Genomic DNA, 16,156 nt, shown 5'->3' with positions numbered 1-16,156 from the left:
GCAATCAAGCTATGAAACAAGGGTGTCCAAATCTACAACTTGGACGAGCGCAAAATCAAGCTATGAAGCAACAATGTCCAAATCTATAACTTGGACGAAAGCCTATAATCGTCAGACATAATACTCATAGCAACTCCCACTTAAAGAGTGTGTGGTAACAAAGCTAGGATGAGTCCCTTGTGAATGCAGGTGGATTCTTTGGAGGTGTGATTTTAAGGCAAGCACCCATCAAATGCTGAAAAACTGCAATAATGAGTAATGACTTCATGTTTGAATTATTACAATGTCTAAAGAAAACCATGTATATACATAAGCTCTAGCCAAGTTGGCAGAAGAACTACACAATGATTCAGCCTAGAAGATGGGCCGAAGCACACTCCTTATCATTATCAAACATTACCAATGCTCCTGCAATCTTATCAGGCTCAAAACCCATTTCCCGAAGCACATCATAGGATGCTACAAAATCCACAACCTGTTGCCAGAAAAAGAAAGCTCATCCTCTTTTCCAAAAAGACAGCAAAGCAGTTGTGACCATCTCTAAGAGTTGCGTCATTTTCTGTACAACAAACTAGTACCTTGGTCTGAACATCTCCATATGTTGCAATTGCCAACACAACTGCCTCCTTGTTCATGCCCGTTGAAGTATACTTGCTCACAACAGAATCTTCCACTGCAGCCTTCAGAACACAATCCAGGAAAGTTATTACAAGCTGGTTGAATTCTCAAATGACGCTTTCGAGTCCTCAAGGTACGATTAAGGGCATTTACACAACCATCCAGGGCACACTGCAGAGTACCGTGTCCATGATGCCTGCTCTCTGTTGGTTCTTTAGGTTTATACACGAGTTATGCACAAATTGTTGAATACTATAGAGAGCTCCTCAAGAGGCACTGTTAACCAGCAAGATATTGACACAGATAGAGGGTAAACAGGCTTTGTCTCACAAGGGAGGCTCTTAGCCTCAGCCTTTGAGTGTATGGTAAAGCGTGACTGCTGACAAGGCAGGCCACAGCACGCTCACAATAATAATGACATGAAGTATTCTTTTCTACAATCAACCTAGCATTCCAAACACTCTTGGACCTAGCATGATAGATAATGCCTTGTTTTTATTCAGTGCAAACCTAAAAACATGGCCTATTAAGCAAACACGTGCAGGTTTGGGTTTGTCAACAGACCATGTGGAGAGAAAGCAGACATTCAAAAAAGTTTGATATCCCACATTGAAATGTTCGGACTGTGGCCCCTAAATGCTTGTTGGCACTCACTAGTAAGCCAAAGTAGGAGAGTATAATGCTACTTTACCGCTGCAGTTGCTTCCACAATTCTGCTGGAGGATGATACCCTCCGTGTTGACCCAGTTGAGCTATGGCCTTCCTTTTTGGCTTCTTCCAATATCCTTCTTTCAAGATCAAAATCAAACTGAAAAGAGCTGTGAGGTACGTCATCCAGTAAGGGCAAGAGTTGTGGCTGTTCAAAACAACACAAAGTCGGACGTGTCAAGGGCCACATTCACATGTCTTCTTTTGCTACAGTTTGGACACAGCAGACAGGAAAAAGGGTAGCCAGTTATGAGCTTCACAAAAACTTTTTCGCATACCAGAGGTGCCAATCGATACTCTTGCTTCAGTGCTACTTTAATGCCAATACCTGCACACACAATATTAAAAGGCTCACCTCCACATTCCCAATAGAGAAAAAAGAGTGCAAATGCTGACAAAAAGAGTACATGGTTTCGCTACTGTCATGGATCAAAGGAGCCTTGTATTGTTATTTTAATAGACATACTTGTATGGTATGTCTTTATCAACAAGAGAATTTTAGTCACTATTGCCAGGAGCCTGTTGATAGGGTGTTTTGATTGAGAATTTACAAGTCATCCCACTGATATCTCTGTTCTTTCTCAAACAAAGACCAACATTTAGGTCTGCTTCATAGTCACTGGAAACAGCCGCTTCCTTGCGTGGATACATCGAACGGTGTTGCAAACAACCTAGCCATGGGTAACGTCTCAGAAACACCTGAAACGTTGTGACATTGCAGCCCACAGAAGAAATGGCCCTTTCTCACAAGGTTCTTGCCTGACCTGAAGTGGTGTTTTGAGTTTGGCAATGCATGTGCAAAAACGGCCGGCGCCCAACCTCATTGAGCACCCACAAGGGACCACCCAATTTTTCGACACATTTGGGAGCCCAAATAACCCAATTTGGGCCACGCCCAAATAACAGTCATGCACCCAAATTGACCCAAAAATTGAGGTTGTGTGGGCGCAAGAATTAACCCAAAAAAAAAACACTATTTTGTTACAATCTAAATCACCATCACTCAAACTCGCTCTCCCACACCGACTGCAAGGTAATTCAACCCATCATTTCTTTTTTAACTCTTGCTCTTTATCTTTCTTTGTCCAATTTGTCAATTTTCTGCTCTTTATCTTTGCTGCAATTTTTTAATTCTGTTGTTCGACTCTTTATACTAACTTGAGCAATGTGTTCTAACTTCTATTGAATCCTCTCACTATTCTTTTTTCTTCCCCTTCTTCTTGCCTGTTTTGCTCCCTTTCTTAGCTCGAAATTCTCCTTTTTTACTCTTCCCATTCTTATATCCGTGCAAATTGAAACAAAAAAGTAGACGTTTCAGCTTTTATTTCTTATTATCATGGCACCAAGACCCACTGGCTTGGCATGAGCAAAGGAGTGGAGGTGCCAGGAAGTAGAAATGTAGATTGTGGGGATATAAAGTTAGCAAGGGTATGGAATTGGAGTAGCTTTCTTTCATACCTGCTAGCCTCGAGAGCAAATCCCATCGTATAATATGTCAAGATCACCAAACATCAAGAAACTAACAGATGAAATCACCAAGAATAAGATAGGAGCTGCTCCTCTGCGTGCACATATGCTGCCCCCCCTTTTGCACATTCTCCATGCTGCCTCCCCTTCCTTCATGCATCCTCTGTGCTGCCTCCCTACTTGCCCTCGTACCCCTTGCTCGTCACCTCCTATGCCACCTCCACCCCGCCTTCACTCCAGCCCCTTGTTCCCTCTGCGCCCACCCTTGGTAGTCCTTCTGGCCTAGGCCCCTTACCTCCATCCCCACCTCTAGTATGCCCCGCCTCCCTTCAACCGCTTTGCGCCCCACGTTCCCTCAATCACCCCCTCATGCTTCAGTACTTGAGTGGCACATTGGATTTTGGCATCTTTTATGGCCAAGGGTGCACTCTTCTTGGATGGACTGATTCAGATTGGGCTAGAGATCCGGATACTCGGCTAGTTGTGTTTTCTCATTTGGGTCGAGAGCCATTTCATGGAGAAGTAAAAAGCAGCGTACTATCACATGCACAGAGGACGCCTTTTGTTGTACTGATCCATAGCCCTAAGCCTGATTAAGAACAAGATGCTGATTTAAACATGAGATAGAGGAGAGAGAAGAAGAGAGAGATATTTGGTGTCAAGGTTTTCTGTATTTAATATGGTACAAAAAGGTTGATGAATGCTTGTACATGGTTAGGCCCTTGGTCAGCCCCTTAGGGATTGACCTTTGGCCCCTACATATGCTTCTTCTGACTTCTAGGATAAAGAAATGATGAATGAACTGATGTTCTCTACTGAATGATGAGTAATGCTTATATATATGCTGAGAGGGGCTGGTTGGCCAGCTTAGGCTGCTGTCGGCCTGCTGCTGGACAAAGAATTCATGGAATATTTGCTGGCTGTTTGGATGCTCCAGATGGTTGCCAACTGGGCATCCATGCCCTCCATGATGCTGGTGTTGATGATGATGATGCTGATGTTGATGTTGATGATGATGATGATGATGACACTGAAGGCGACCTAAATGCTGTCCTAACTGCTTATCCTAATCAAGGATTATGTTGTTCATGCCGAAGATTAGCCAGACTTCTAACTTTGACTTTGCCCTGCTACTTCCGACTCTAACTTTGACTTTAATATTTTTGTCTGAACACCTGATCTCCACTTTCAAGTCTTGCTGAAGAACTGAGCATCTGTTCCATTATTGTTCCCATGCCTGCTATCCCTTACCCTTAACACAATGGTGGATCACCTAGCGGAATTGATCATGCTTGTTGCTAGGCCTTTGGAATTGATCTGAGAGCTTAATGATGTAGTACATACCCTCAGGGAATGCTTCCTCTAGCTTCGCCTGTTGTTGCAGACCACTCCATCTACTACCCTGCTACATTCTTCTGCTAATCTTTAATGCTTGCCCAGGCTGCTGTCTGACCTATGATGCCTAGCGGACTAGCTGTTTGGATGGTCCAGATGGCTACCGACAACATTGTTGGCTGCCGATTGGGCATCCATTGCATCCATGATGCAAGTGTTGATGATGATGATGATGATGAAGATGTTGATAATGATGATGCTGATGCTGATGACACTGAAGGTGACCTAAATTGCTTATCCTAATCAGGGATTCTGCTGTTCATGTCGGAGATACCCATGGCACGGGCGTGCACGTGACACCTGCGGTGGCGCTTTCCTCTACAGAGAGAGTATCGAGAGCAGCTTGTTGGGGTAAAGGCACTATGCCCACCCTTGTAATGTGTACAAGCCCATAAGTTATAGTACATAGTACACTTAGTACTTTTAATGTACTAAGTGCACACTGTGTACTAGTGCAAATATACATGTGTGATAGGGGAGTCACACACTCATTCTCTTGAGTTGACTTATCCCCACATATGTCTCTCTCTCTCTCTCCCTTCTTCTTCTCTGTGTTTGTCTCCCACATGAAACCCTAATTCAATTTTCCCATTCAACTGGTATCAGAGCCAAGTTGGCGACCCTGCCTATTGTGAAGCTGTCTTTCAACCTTCCGACTGCAGTAATGTTGCAGCCAGGCGACACTCTGTATCTCGTGGCTCTTGAGGCGACTTGACAGTGCTGTTGAGGTGACACAAGGTGCACACAAGCGAGGCAACAGGTGGCTGGCTTGGGTGTTGCAGGTGTCAGCAGCTGCCATGACAGGCAGCGCAGCAAAGCAAGCACAGTAGGCACAGGTGCTGCAAAGCGCTGCACAGCAAGCATTTAGTCAGCGCACAGCAGGTAGCGAACCAGACGCAGCAAAGCAGCGCACAACAGCGCACGGCAGGTGGACATCGTGGGGAAGCGTGTAGCGCTGGCCAAGGCGTAACAAAGCTTACGTGTCCCCGTGAAGCGTGTCCCCGTGAAGGCGAGCTCGAGCGACTGGGTGGCGTTGAGGCGTGGGTCGCAGTGAGTGTGGTAGGCTGGGCGAGCACAACCCGCCACCACTAGGCGAAGGCGGCGGCAACAAGGGCGAGCGCCAGGTGTTTGTTGCCGAGTATTCGCGTATCCGGTGCTTTCACGCCCACTTGCAGCTTGGTACAATTGCACGTTTGCTGCCCTTCAATCCTGCACGTCAACAACTAGTCAGCACTTCAGCAAAGCAGCTAGGAGAAGCCTTACCCTGCAACCTGCAAGACCTACACAGAACAGCAGCAGCATCATCACCCCCTTTTCCTGCAACAAAAAGAAAAATCAGAAATTACAAGGTGCCAAATTTCTCAAATTTTGAGCAAAATTGGCAAAATTGGGTGACATTGGTCACAATCAGAGTCAATTTGCAGGAAATTGGATGTCAAAATTTGGGGCTTTTGATGTAATTGTGCAATTGGACATTCATACATGCTATATGATGTGAGAAATCTCACATTCGGGCCAAAATTGCAGGAAATTGGAGTGCAGATCAAAGGGCTTTTGTGCCGATTGGGTTGATTTGCATGCAGGCACTCGCATTTGATGCTTTGGGCAATGTGTTGATGCCTGTCAAGCACTCAATGTGCCTGTAAATCAAGGGGCTTTTATGTATTGGATGTATATGTGGCCAAGGGGAAGCATTGCGAAGGCTCTAGATGCCTTCATGTGCGCTAATGTACCATGTATGATCAGAAATTGATCTTAAATCAAGGGGCTTTTCAAGATTTTATGCTTGTTGAGCTTGGCAAAGCAGCAGGCAAGACTTTTATGCCTTGAATCCTCAGAAATGAGCTTGCAGTCAAGGGGCTTTTGCCCAATTTCTGTTCGGGACTGTTGTATACAGTGGTCGGGACTGTAAAAGTCTGATTTTCACTCATTTGGACAGCCAGGAGAGCATTTATTGCTACTGTACTTACTGGTACAAATTTGGTACAACTTTGTGCAAGTTTTGGCATGGCTGTACATTGATTTGAGTGAAGAAAAGGTTCATTTTCAGCTGTTGTACTTGCCGGTACAGATTTGGTACATCATTGGTGAGCACTTGGTACTGTTGTACAGTACTTTGGAAGGGGAACAGAGCACATTTAAGGTGCTGTCCTAAATCTGCAGCAACCAGATTTTGGTGATTTCATCACATACAATGGGAGTAGAGTTGCATTTGAGCTTCCGCAGTGGGAGATAAACTTTGGGAGAACAACTGTGAGCACTTTGTGTGCTTTTGGTGCAGTGTTTGCACATTTTGCAGGGAGTCAGGCATTGACAGGTTGCATATTGCTATGGCAACCACAAGTGAGAGCTCTTCATTGCTTCACATCAAGAAGCCTGAAGGCTCACATAACTATGATATTTGGCAAACCCAGTGCTATAATGTGTTGCTCCAAAAGAAGCAGCACAAGCCTATCAAAGAAAGGGGTGTAATGCCCGCTTCTCTTACTGCTGAAGAGTGGGAAGATATGGATGAGCTGGCAAGATCTACCATCATGTTGTCTGTGTCAGACTCTTTACTTTTCAGCATTCGTGAGAAGACAGCTTGGGGAATGTGGCAAAGATTGCAGGACTTGTATGCCCAGCAAAGTGCCTCAAGCAAAGTGTATTGGTTGAAGAAACTCATAGGTCTTCAAATGAAGGAAGGGGCGTCTATGAAATGAGTTTAATGGTATTGTCAGCCAGGTAATCAATCAAAAGTTGGCAATGGACGATGAGTTCAAAGCCACCTTTCTCTTATGCACTTTGCCAGAGAGTTGGGACACATTCAAGACAGCCACTAGCAATTCAAATGCTATGCTGTCATATGCAGATGTGGAGGGTGCTCTTCTTCAAGAAGAGATGAACAGGAAGAACAATTCTGTTGGAAAGTCCAATGCAATGAATGCACGTGGGAGATCCTAGCAAAGGGGTAAAAGCCAAGAACGGGGAAGGAGCAAGTCTCGCTCCAAAAAGGACTTGGAATGCCATTATTGTGGCAAGAAGGGACATATCAAAAAGCAATGCTACAAATGGAAAAATGATCAAAAGGAAAAGGGAAAAGGCAAAGACAAAGACAAAAATGAAGCCAAAGATGTAAAGCCAAAGGGCAAAAGTGGAGTCAAGATTGAAAAAGTCAATGTGTCACATGCAGGTGACAGTGAGGATGAGGTCCTATTTACGTCTTCACTTGATGCCCATTCACTTCTTGCAGGAGATGGTCATGGTATGCACTCATGGATCATTGATTCAGGTACCTCCTTTCATGTCACAGGTTGCAGAGACTTGTTTGTCATGTATACTGCTGGCAATGGAGTAGTTTATTTGGGTGACAACCATGCATGCAAGATTCTTGGCAGAGGTGATGTGAGGCTTGTGTTTTCAGATGGCTCACAGCTTATGCTCCATGATGTCAGGCATGTGCCTGAGATCAAGAAGAACCTGCTTTCTACTGGACAGCTTGATGATGCTGATTATGTTACCACATTTGGTCGTGGAAAGTGGAAGATTGGTAAGGGCTCACTGGTTGTTGCCAGAGGCTCTAAGGTGGACACTCTTTACTTCATGCATGCACGTATTTGTCACCATGAATGTAAATGCAACCGAGCTGCCGGAAATCTCTGTGGCATAGCCGGTTGGGAAACATGAGTGTCAAAGGAATGGAGCAATTGTCTCGTTTTGGTTACTTGCCTTCTCTAAAGTTCTCAAGTTTTCAGTTTTGTGAGCATTGTATATATGGCAAGCAACTCCAGTGCCCCCACAAGAAAGCTCTTGGACAGAAAGATGCTCAGTTAGAGCTTGTGCATACAGATGTATGTGAGATGCCTCAGCTTTCTTTGGGAGGGGCAAAATATTTTGTGTCCTTTATTGATGATGCCACACGTAAGGTGTGGGTTTATCCTCTTCGTTTGAAGAGTGATACATTCTCAGTGTTTCAGAAGTTTGTTGCTCTTGTTGAGAATCAAACTGACAAAACACTGAAGGCTTTGCGTTCCGACAATGGTGGAGAGTATATGTCCAAACAGTTTCGGGACTTTTGTGATGCTAAAGGCATCAAGAGGGAGCTCTCTACTCCTTATGATCCTCCACAAAACGGGACAGCAGAGAGGATGAACAGGACCATTCAGGAGAAGGTCCGTTCTATGTTGTCACATGCTGCGTTACCTCATGGTTTTTGGGCTGAAGCTGTTATGACAGCCGTTCATCTTATAAACAGGTCACCTAACACGAGGCGGGAAAGTGCCAGAAGAAGTATGGACACGGAAGCCTCCGTCCTACAAGCACTTGAGAGTGTTTGGTTGCGTTGCGTACGTGCACATACGCAGGGAAATGCGCACCAAACTTGATCCTAAGTCTCACAAATGCATATTCCTAGGATATGGTGACAGAGGTGAAATGGGGTATAGACTTTGGGATCCAGTGAATAGAAAGATAATACGCAGCAATGATGTCATTTTTTATGAAACATGCATGTATAAGGAGCCTGCAAGGCAACAGGAGCCTGGCAGAGTCATCTTTGATGATGATGAACATCATGGACAACAACCAAGGGCTGTAAATCAGCCATTACAGCAGCAAAACCAGCCCTTAAATGGTGCTGAAAATGGTCCAAATGGACAGCCAGAGATGGCAGAAGATATCCCTATGGATATTCCACAGTTAGAGGAGATACCAGGCATGATATTTCAACCTTATGGCATGGAACAGGAGCCACCAATAGGTGATATGCAGGCTGGACAGCAACCTGCAAATGATGGTCATTGGGTACGGAGGTCCACTAGACCCTCCAGAGCCCTTGACAGGTTTGTTCCAGGGGTTGACTACTTGATGCTCACTGACTGTGGGGAGCCCTCATGTTACAAGGAGGCTTTACAGAGGGCAGACAAGGCTCTTTGGGAGCGTGCCATGAAGTCAGAGATGGATTCTCTGCACAAAAATGGAACATGGAAGTTGGTGCATTTGCCTACAGGCAAGAAGGTTTTGCCATGCAAGTGGGTTTACAGGCTCAAAGTTGCACCAGATGCAAAGCCAAGATACAAAGCCAGGTTAGCGGCTAAGGGCTTCAAGCAGGAATATGGTGTGGACTTTGATGAGATCTTTTCTCCAGTGATCAAAATGACCACACTTAGAGCTGTATTAGCTTTGGTTGCTCATGATGATCTTGATTTGATTCAGATGGATGTGAAGACTGCTTTTCTTCACGGTGATCTCCATGAGGAGATATATATGCAACAGCCAGAGGATTATGCAGTGAATGGAAAGGAGAAGCTTGTATGCAAGCTGAAAAAGAGTCTTTATGGGCTCAAACAGGCACCCAATGGAATGGTATCATAAATTTGATACATTCATGAAATCCCAGGATTTCAGGAGAAGTGACATAGATCATTGCTTATACACCAAGAAAGCTTTGGATGGCAGTCTATTGATCCTCATCTTGTATGTTGATGATATGTTGATTGCCGGGAAATCTCGTAAAGAGATGGATGCCTTGAAGAAGAGGCTGCATCAGACCTTTGATATGAAGGATTTGGGTGATGCAAATCACATTTTGGGTATGCGGATACTTCGGGACAGAAATCAGCATGTGTTGTATTTGTCTCAGAAGGAATACATTGGCAAAGTTTTGCAGAGGTTCAATATGGACGGGGGGAAGAAGACTAGTACTCCTTTGCCTCCATATGTGAAACTCAGTGCTATGGACAGCCCACAGTCGGATAGTGGCAGGGCTGATATGGCCAAGATTCCGTATGCTTCAGCTTGTGGCAGTCTCATGTATGCCATGGTTGCTACCAGGCCGGACATTGCATTTGCAGTGGGAGTGGTTTCCAGATACATGGCCAACCCTGGCAAGAAGCATTGGGAAGCAGTGAAAGGTGTCATGAGATACCTGAAGGGCACACAGGATATGTGCATTTGCTTTGGCAAACAGGATGCATTAGTGCATGGTTACACGGATTCGGATTATGCCGGTCATCCAGATAACCGGAAATCTACTACCGGTTATGTGTTTACATTCACAGGAGGTGCTCTGTCATGGATATCCAGGATGCAGAAGTGCACTGCCTTATCTACTACAGAGGCCGAGTATATTGCAGCCACATAGGCTTGCAAGGAGGCATTATGGCTATCTCGGTTAGTGGTTGATTTGGGTTATACAAGGGATATTCCATTGTTGCATTGTGACAGTCAGAGTGCCATCCAGTTGGCAAAGAACCCTGTCTTTCATGCAAAGACGAAGCATGTGGATGTGAAGTATCACTTCATCAGAGAGGTGATAGAGAACAAGCAAATTCAGCTTGTTAAGATTCATACGGATGACAACCCGGCTGATCCGTTGACAAAGAGTTTGCCTCCGGAGCGGTTTGCTCATTGCAGACACTTGATGGGCATTGGATGAGGCCAGTTTCAGCCTTGATATGGCCTTGTATATTATCATGTACATGCTGATTTTTCTTTTCCTTCATTTAAGGGCACTTTGCCTTTAATGGGAGGTTGTTGGGGTAAAGGCACTATGCCCACCCTTGTAATGTGTACAAGCCCATAAGTTATAGTACATAGTACACTTAGTACTTTTAATGTACTAAGTGCACTATGTGTACTAGTGCAAATATACATGTGTGATAGGGGAGTCACACACTCATTCTCTTGAGTTGACTTATCCCCACATATGTCTCTCTCTCTCTCCCTTCTTCTTCTCTGTGTGTGTCTCCCACATGAAACCCTAATTCAATTCTCCCATTCACAGCTTACTATGCTGCATGTGAGGCGTGGTTGCGGAGGTTATTGGGAGAACTTGGCTTTCCTCCTACCAGATCTACTCTTCTTTGGTGTGACAATCAGAGTCGCCATCGCCAAGAACCCTGTGTTTCATGCTCGTACTATGTTCGTGGACGGGTTCTTGTGGGAGATTTGTGTTTGGAATATTGTCCTTCAACAGAGAATGCAGCATTTGTTCACCAAGCCAGTATCTCAAGCTTCCTTGGCTCTTCATCTTCGGTTTCTTGGAGGTTGTTCAACAATCGGTGCTGAGAAGGGGTTCATCCTTGTATGTTGCCCATGTTTAGCCCATATTTGTTCCCTTTTTATGGCCCTTGATTGTGAGCTGGCCACCCTATTTTTTCCCTATTTTCCTAGTTGTTTCCAAGTCGGGTCCTTGATGACCGGTTGACTAGCTCCAATCGGCAAATCCCATACCTATATAGAGATGGGCTGGCCTCTCTCATTCTCATGTTCATTAGTTGTTTTGTGTGGCTACCCCTTTTGTATCCTTCACTTATGGGCCTTTTAGGTCTCTTGCTCAAGATTGTATTCATTGCAGTATATTCAGCCTTTGGCTTCATATATCTCACTCTCAGTTCAACAGTGATGATGGCTTCCAAAACACAAGTTATCCTTCGATAAGAGAGAGAGATAACCGAGTTTCATCAATATATTCATATAGTACAAAAAGGTACATTCATGGCAAGCCATAGGCTGTCCCATAAAAGGTGATCTGTGTCGAGTCCTATTCTACTGAGCCTACTCGTGAATGGATAACAAAGAGCCAAGTAATTGCCTTTTATAGGCCTTGGAAAACACAAGTGGATTGGCCGACCTGCTGTCGGCCAGGTCCTTGGACAAAAACCCCGATTTATTGCAGACAAGACAGTAAAGTCTCACTAAATGCTGGCCGACATCCTCCTGGGCGTTTCCACTGTCTTCCCTGCCCATGCCTAGCTGTTGTAGCTCCAAAATCTGGTCCTAAAAGTCTTGTTTATGTGCTTCCCTTCACGAAATAGCCCCTGGAATGAGCATGCACATGACAAGCTCCCTCCCACAAATACATGCCAAATCAGCCCTGGCATCCCATACCACCAGAGCTTGCCCGTACAGGCCCTCAACAAAACTATTTGTGATTTGCCATGTCCATGGCAGGAGTATGATTACTCTTGGTTCAAGTACAGACCAACTGGCAACAAAAATGATAATAACCCATACCTCACTTATATAGTGACTATTGCTGCTATAAATAACTATTGAGTCATAAATAGCAAGTATTTATGGATTTATTAATTATGAACCTTAGCCAATTGTATTAGCTATCTTTTTCTAATCTCAAGGCTCCCTAACCTTGCTAGATTAGGTTGCTAATCTTCAGGATTAGCATGAGGTACGTAACATACTTCCCCTCCTAAGACATTTACCTCTAAATGAAGTGAGGGAAAACTAATATTACAACTTGCAATTGTTTCCCAAGTTGAGTCCTCCATTCTCTCTTTCAAGTTAAACTAGAAAGCTTCAAAGAGAGGAAGTGGTATCGAGGATGAGCCCAAGGAGAAGATACCACCAAGCTTGGAGGTGATCCAGAAAGATGGAGAACAACCCATCCCAAAGTCCAGTATTTGAGGACAGCAACTGAGCATCGTCGCACTGCATACGACGGAGGCCTACTTTGCAAGGTGGAAGCATGGTTTCGACCTAGAGTCCGACCCCTTGGCTGGTGTCCCAGGCTTTCCTGGTACAGTTTGCTTTCTTGGCCTTAGGAAGAAATATCTTTCCCTCCTCTCGATGATAGGTGGAGTTATCAAGAGAGTGATGGAATCCCCTCGCACCGCTGCTTCGGTTCTAGCTTGGACCATAGGGACTCGTTCTCTTCGCATTTACATAGCCTCTCTGGAAACATCTCCTCATGTCATTTTGCGTCTGTGCCTCTATGGAGCTTCTATTTTGCATAGAGTTAAGTACTCTGGTCTCCTTGGATAGTGCTTCGTTTGCTGTTAGATGGGACACCTTGCTAGAGCTTGTCCCCGCCATCAATCCAGGAGAGTGCCACTAGTGGTCCCCCCCTCCCCCGCAAGGCGATTTTCTAGCACAGATCCTCATCCGGGGAGGGGGGATCTCGGCCCCCAGAATTCAGAGCACTAGGCTCTGGCCTCGGAGGACCCTAGTGCAGGAGAGTGGTAGGCCGCTGGTACGAGGCAGAACTGTTGTCGGACTTCCAAGCCAGAACAGTGCCGTTGGGCTCGCATTATCGACGTGCTTACTCACTTCTGGCCATTGGCACAAATGGAGATGGGTAGCTCTGGCCACAAGGATTTGGGAGGGGAGCTGGTATCCTCCAGTCTGGAGTTACTTCTCTTCGTATTTCTTCATGTTTCCGTGGCAGTTTCTCTCCCTCCCTCCTATAGATACCTTCATCGTGACAGGTGGAGCCTAGAGTATGCATATTCTAGGGCTTGGATAGAGTGGCTCCACATGGAGCACAAGATTCGTGCCCACCTGGTGAGGCTTTGCCTCAGGATAGATTGGGACAAAACTTTGGGGATCCGGGAAAGTGATTTTGGGAGTTTTCTAGCACTCTCTATTATGATTGCTCCACCGAATTGAGTGGCTGGTTCAACTTAGATGTAGAACTCGTATTACTTACTCACAATGCCAGCATAGAAAAAGTGGGGACCTTCCAAGAGTCTTTTCAAACCATCACCTTGCAAGGTGTTTTTTTTTTTTTGTGGCTCATTCCATGTAACAGCCCCATTTAAGAGCCTTATAGAAGATCACCTGAATCACCGGCTAAACACAAGGCTAGTACAAACCAAATAGAAAGGGTGCACGCAAGCCCACCACCCAACCACCGCGTTCGCATCCGTAGACCTCCCCCAAGCTAGGGGCTAAAGCTTTGTCACATGCGAAAGCTCTGGGAGTCTTCTTTCAGCCCTAAACACCTTTCTTGGAACAACTTGATGCAAAACGCAAGCAAGAGATGGTGAGAAGAGAGAGAGATAGATAAGATAGCTGAGTTTACAAAAAGGTACATTTATGGTAAGCCATAGGCTGCCCCATAAAAGGTGATCTTGACCCTAGAGTCCTATTCTACTGATCCTACTCCCTAAAGGATTGAATGAATAACAAAGAGCCAAGAAATTGCCTTTTATAGGCCTTGCAAAACACAAGTGGACTAGCCAACCTGTTGTCAACCAGGTATTTGGACAAAAACCCCCATTTGCTACAGCCGAGACAATAAAGCCTCATTAAATGCTGGCCAACAGCCTATTGGGATTTTCCACTGTCTTCCCTACCCATGCCTAGCTGTTGTAGCTCCAAACTTTGGTCCTAAGAGTCTTATTTATTTGGTGCCCTTCAGGAAATAGCCCCTGGAATGAGCATGCACATGTCTTGCATATGACATCCCCCTTTGCTAAACTTGATGACAGGATTCCAAGTTCTGACCTTGGATGACTGTCATCATCCCTTTGTCTCCTCATGGACTCCCAAACCTGTCATCCTTCCCTTCCTGGCAACCTTTTCACTAAAAACCCCGACCGGTCTCTGACTCCACTTCAAATCTAATGAAGATTTGTGCATTTGTTCCACTTTGTCGCCTATCCCTTCATGCGCTGTCCCTTGAACACTTTCTTTGGTCTTCTTTTCATGAGTATTGAGTCTGGCACTCTCACTCCACCCCTTGGAGGATCATCCTCCCTTGGAACCGTTGCCTGAAAGCCTTTCCTGGTATGCCCCAAGTGGCACCCGACTCACAGGACTGCCATTCCCCTTGGGTCTTGTGGAACACCACCAACCAACCTCTTGGGAACTTCTTCCATGTCTTGTGTTACTCTCCTTGGACTGTGCACCTTCATCTGGGACACCATCAGTGTTTAGCCTTGCTAAGTCTGATATTGATACACTATTGCCTAGTCACCACACCACCAAAAGATTAAGGCACGGGCGATGGTTTCATCCATGCGTGATGCGGTAAGGGTGGGTGGGACATGGACGGTGGGGCAGCAACAATATCTCATAACCAGTCTGAAGCGCTGATACCAATGTCACATGGGAAGCTCTAGGGGTCTTCTTTCAGCCCTAAACACCTTTCCTAGAACAACTTGATGCAAAACGCAAGCAAGAGACGGCGCGCCTTCACTACCAGTTCCTCGGTAAGCGGTGCAAACTCTCTTGCCTCTAGAGCGCTTCTTGGAATTGCATTGCAAGATCCTCTAGAGTGCTTCGTGGAATTGCGTTGCAAGATGACTAGCCCTCTTGGGATGCTCCAACATGCCCTCGCTTTCTGTCTTTAGAGGGTTTTGGCTGGGTTTTTGGCTCTTGCATGAGGTATCACTTGTAGGCTCACCACCTCCTTTAACAACAATGGGATCATCAAAATTTTTGCCATAACGATAGATGTCATCAAGAGAATGAATATGGTTCCAGAGAGCCTCATTCTGATAATCCGGTGAAAGGCTGAACAAGTATAGCATGTAAACCATAATCCGGTGAAAGGCCGAACAAGTATAGCATGTAAACCAACACATGTGGCTCCTCAAGTGCCTCACAACGGTTCACCATGTCTTTAAACTCCTCTGAATAGTTGTCCAAGCTCTTATTTCCCATCTCCAATTTAAACAACCAACGAAAGTTGTCTATCTTGTTTATAGAGACAAATTGTGTCTTAAACACATGCTCAAAATCAGCCCACATTGTTGGCTCATAAGCCAGCTATCCACGTAAAGTTCCTCACACTCCTCTTCACCAGAAAAAGGTTCCGGGTGGAAGGAAACCTGCAGAGGAGAAGGATTACTAGCTGCAACTTGGGGAGCCTAGAAGTGTAGTTCTGCCAACTGTCTGTAAATCAAGTACAGTGGAGTTCAGGGAATCCACAAAAGAAGATGCAGGAGGTTGAGGAGCGGGTGATGGCTGTGCAGTAGGTAGAGGAGGTTGCACATAGCATGCATGTTGAGAATACGGAGCGGTAAACTGAGAAAAAGCTTGAAGAAAATTGGGATCCACACCTTTTTGTATTGCAGGTGTGGGCTGTCCCACATACTGAGGGAATACCTGTGGTATCGTCGCCACATTGTATAGGAGCAGAAAGTACAGTAGCTACTCCTGGTTGAGTCTGCGGGAGAGGCCGATGAGGTTCCATGCACCTCCACAGAAGTAATTGAGGTGTCCATATACTCAGCCATAAATCAGT

The 16,156-nt window shown here is 45.4% G+C and overlaps 1 protein-coding gene across 1 annotated transcript in view; it reads right to left on the bottom strand.

Annotated features, from left to right (window-relative positions):
- Nucleotides 1-233: 233 nt before the first annotated feature.
- The window catches only part of LOC147606345 (uncharacterized), a 38,036-nt gene continuing 22,113 nt past the window's right edge, over nucleotides 234-16,156 (bottom strand). Inside the window, exons 2-5 of the mRNA XM_086792018.1 lie at nucleotides 1,605-1,654; nucleotides 1,310-1,474; nucleotides 579-680; nucleotides 234-475 (exon numbers count right to left, since the gene is read on the bottom strand). Coding sequence (XP_086648144.1) covers nucleotides 350-475; nucleotides 579-680; nucleotides 1,310-1,474; nucleotides 1,605-1,654 — 443 coding nt within the window. The 3' untranslated portion in view covers nucleotides 234-349. The remainder of the gene's footprint in view (nucleotides 476-578; nucleotides 681-1,309; nucleotides 1,475-1,604; nucleotides 1,655-16,156) is intronic.

The sequence above is a fragment of the Cibotium barometz genome, chromosome 57 (assembly GCF_041138505.1).
Source record: "Cibotium barometz isolate CiBa-2024 chromosome 57, ASM4113850v1, whole genome shotgun sequence".
NCBI classification, from domain to species: domain Eukaryota; kingdom Viridiplantae; phylum Streptophyta; class Polypodiopsida; order Cyatheales; family Cibotiaceae; genus Cibotium; species Cibotium barometz.
The sequence above is the reverse complement of the archived record's forward strand: the minus strand, read 5'-3'. Positions and strand labels throughout refer to the sequence as shown.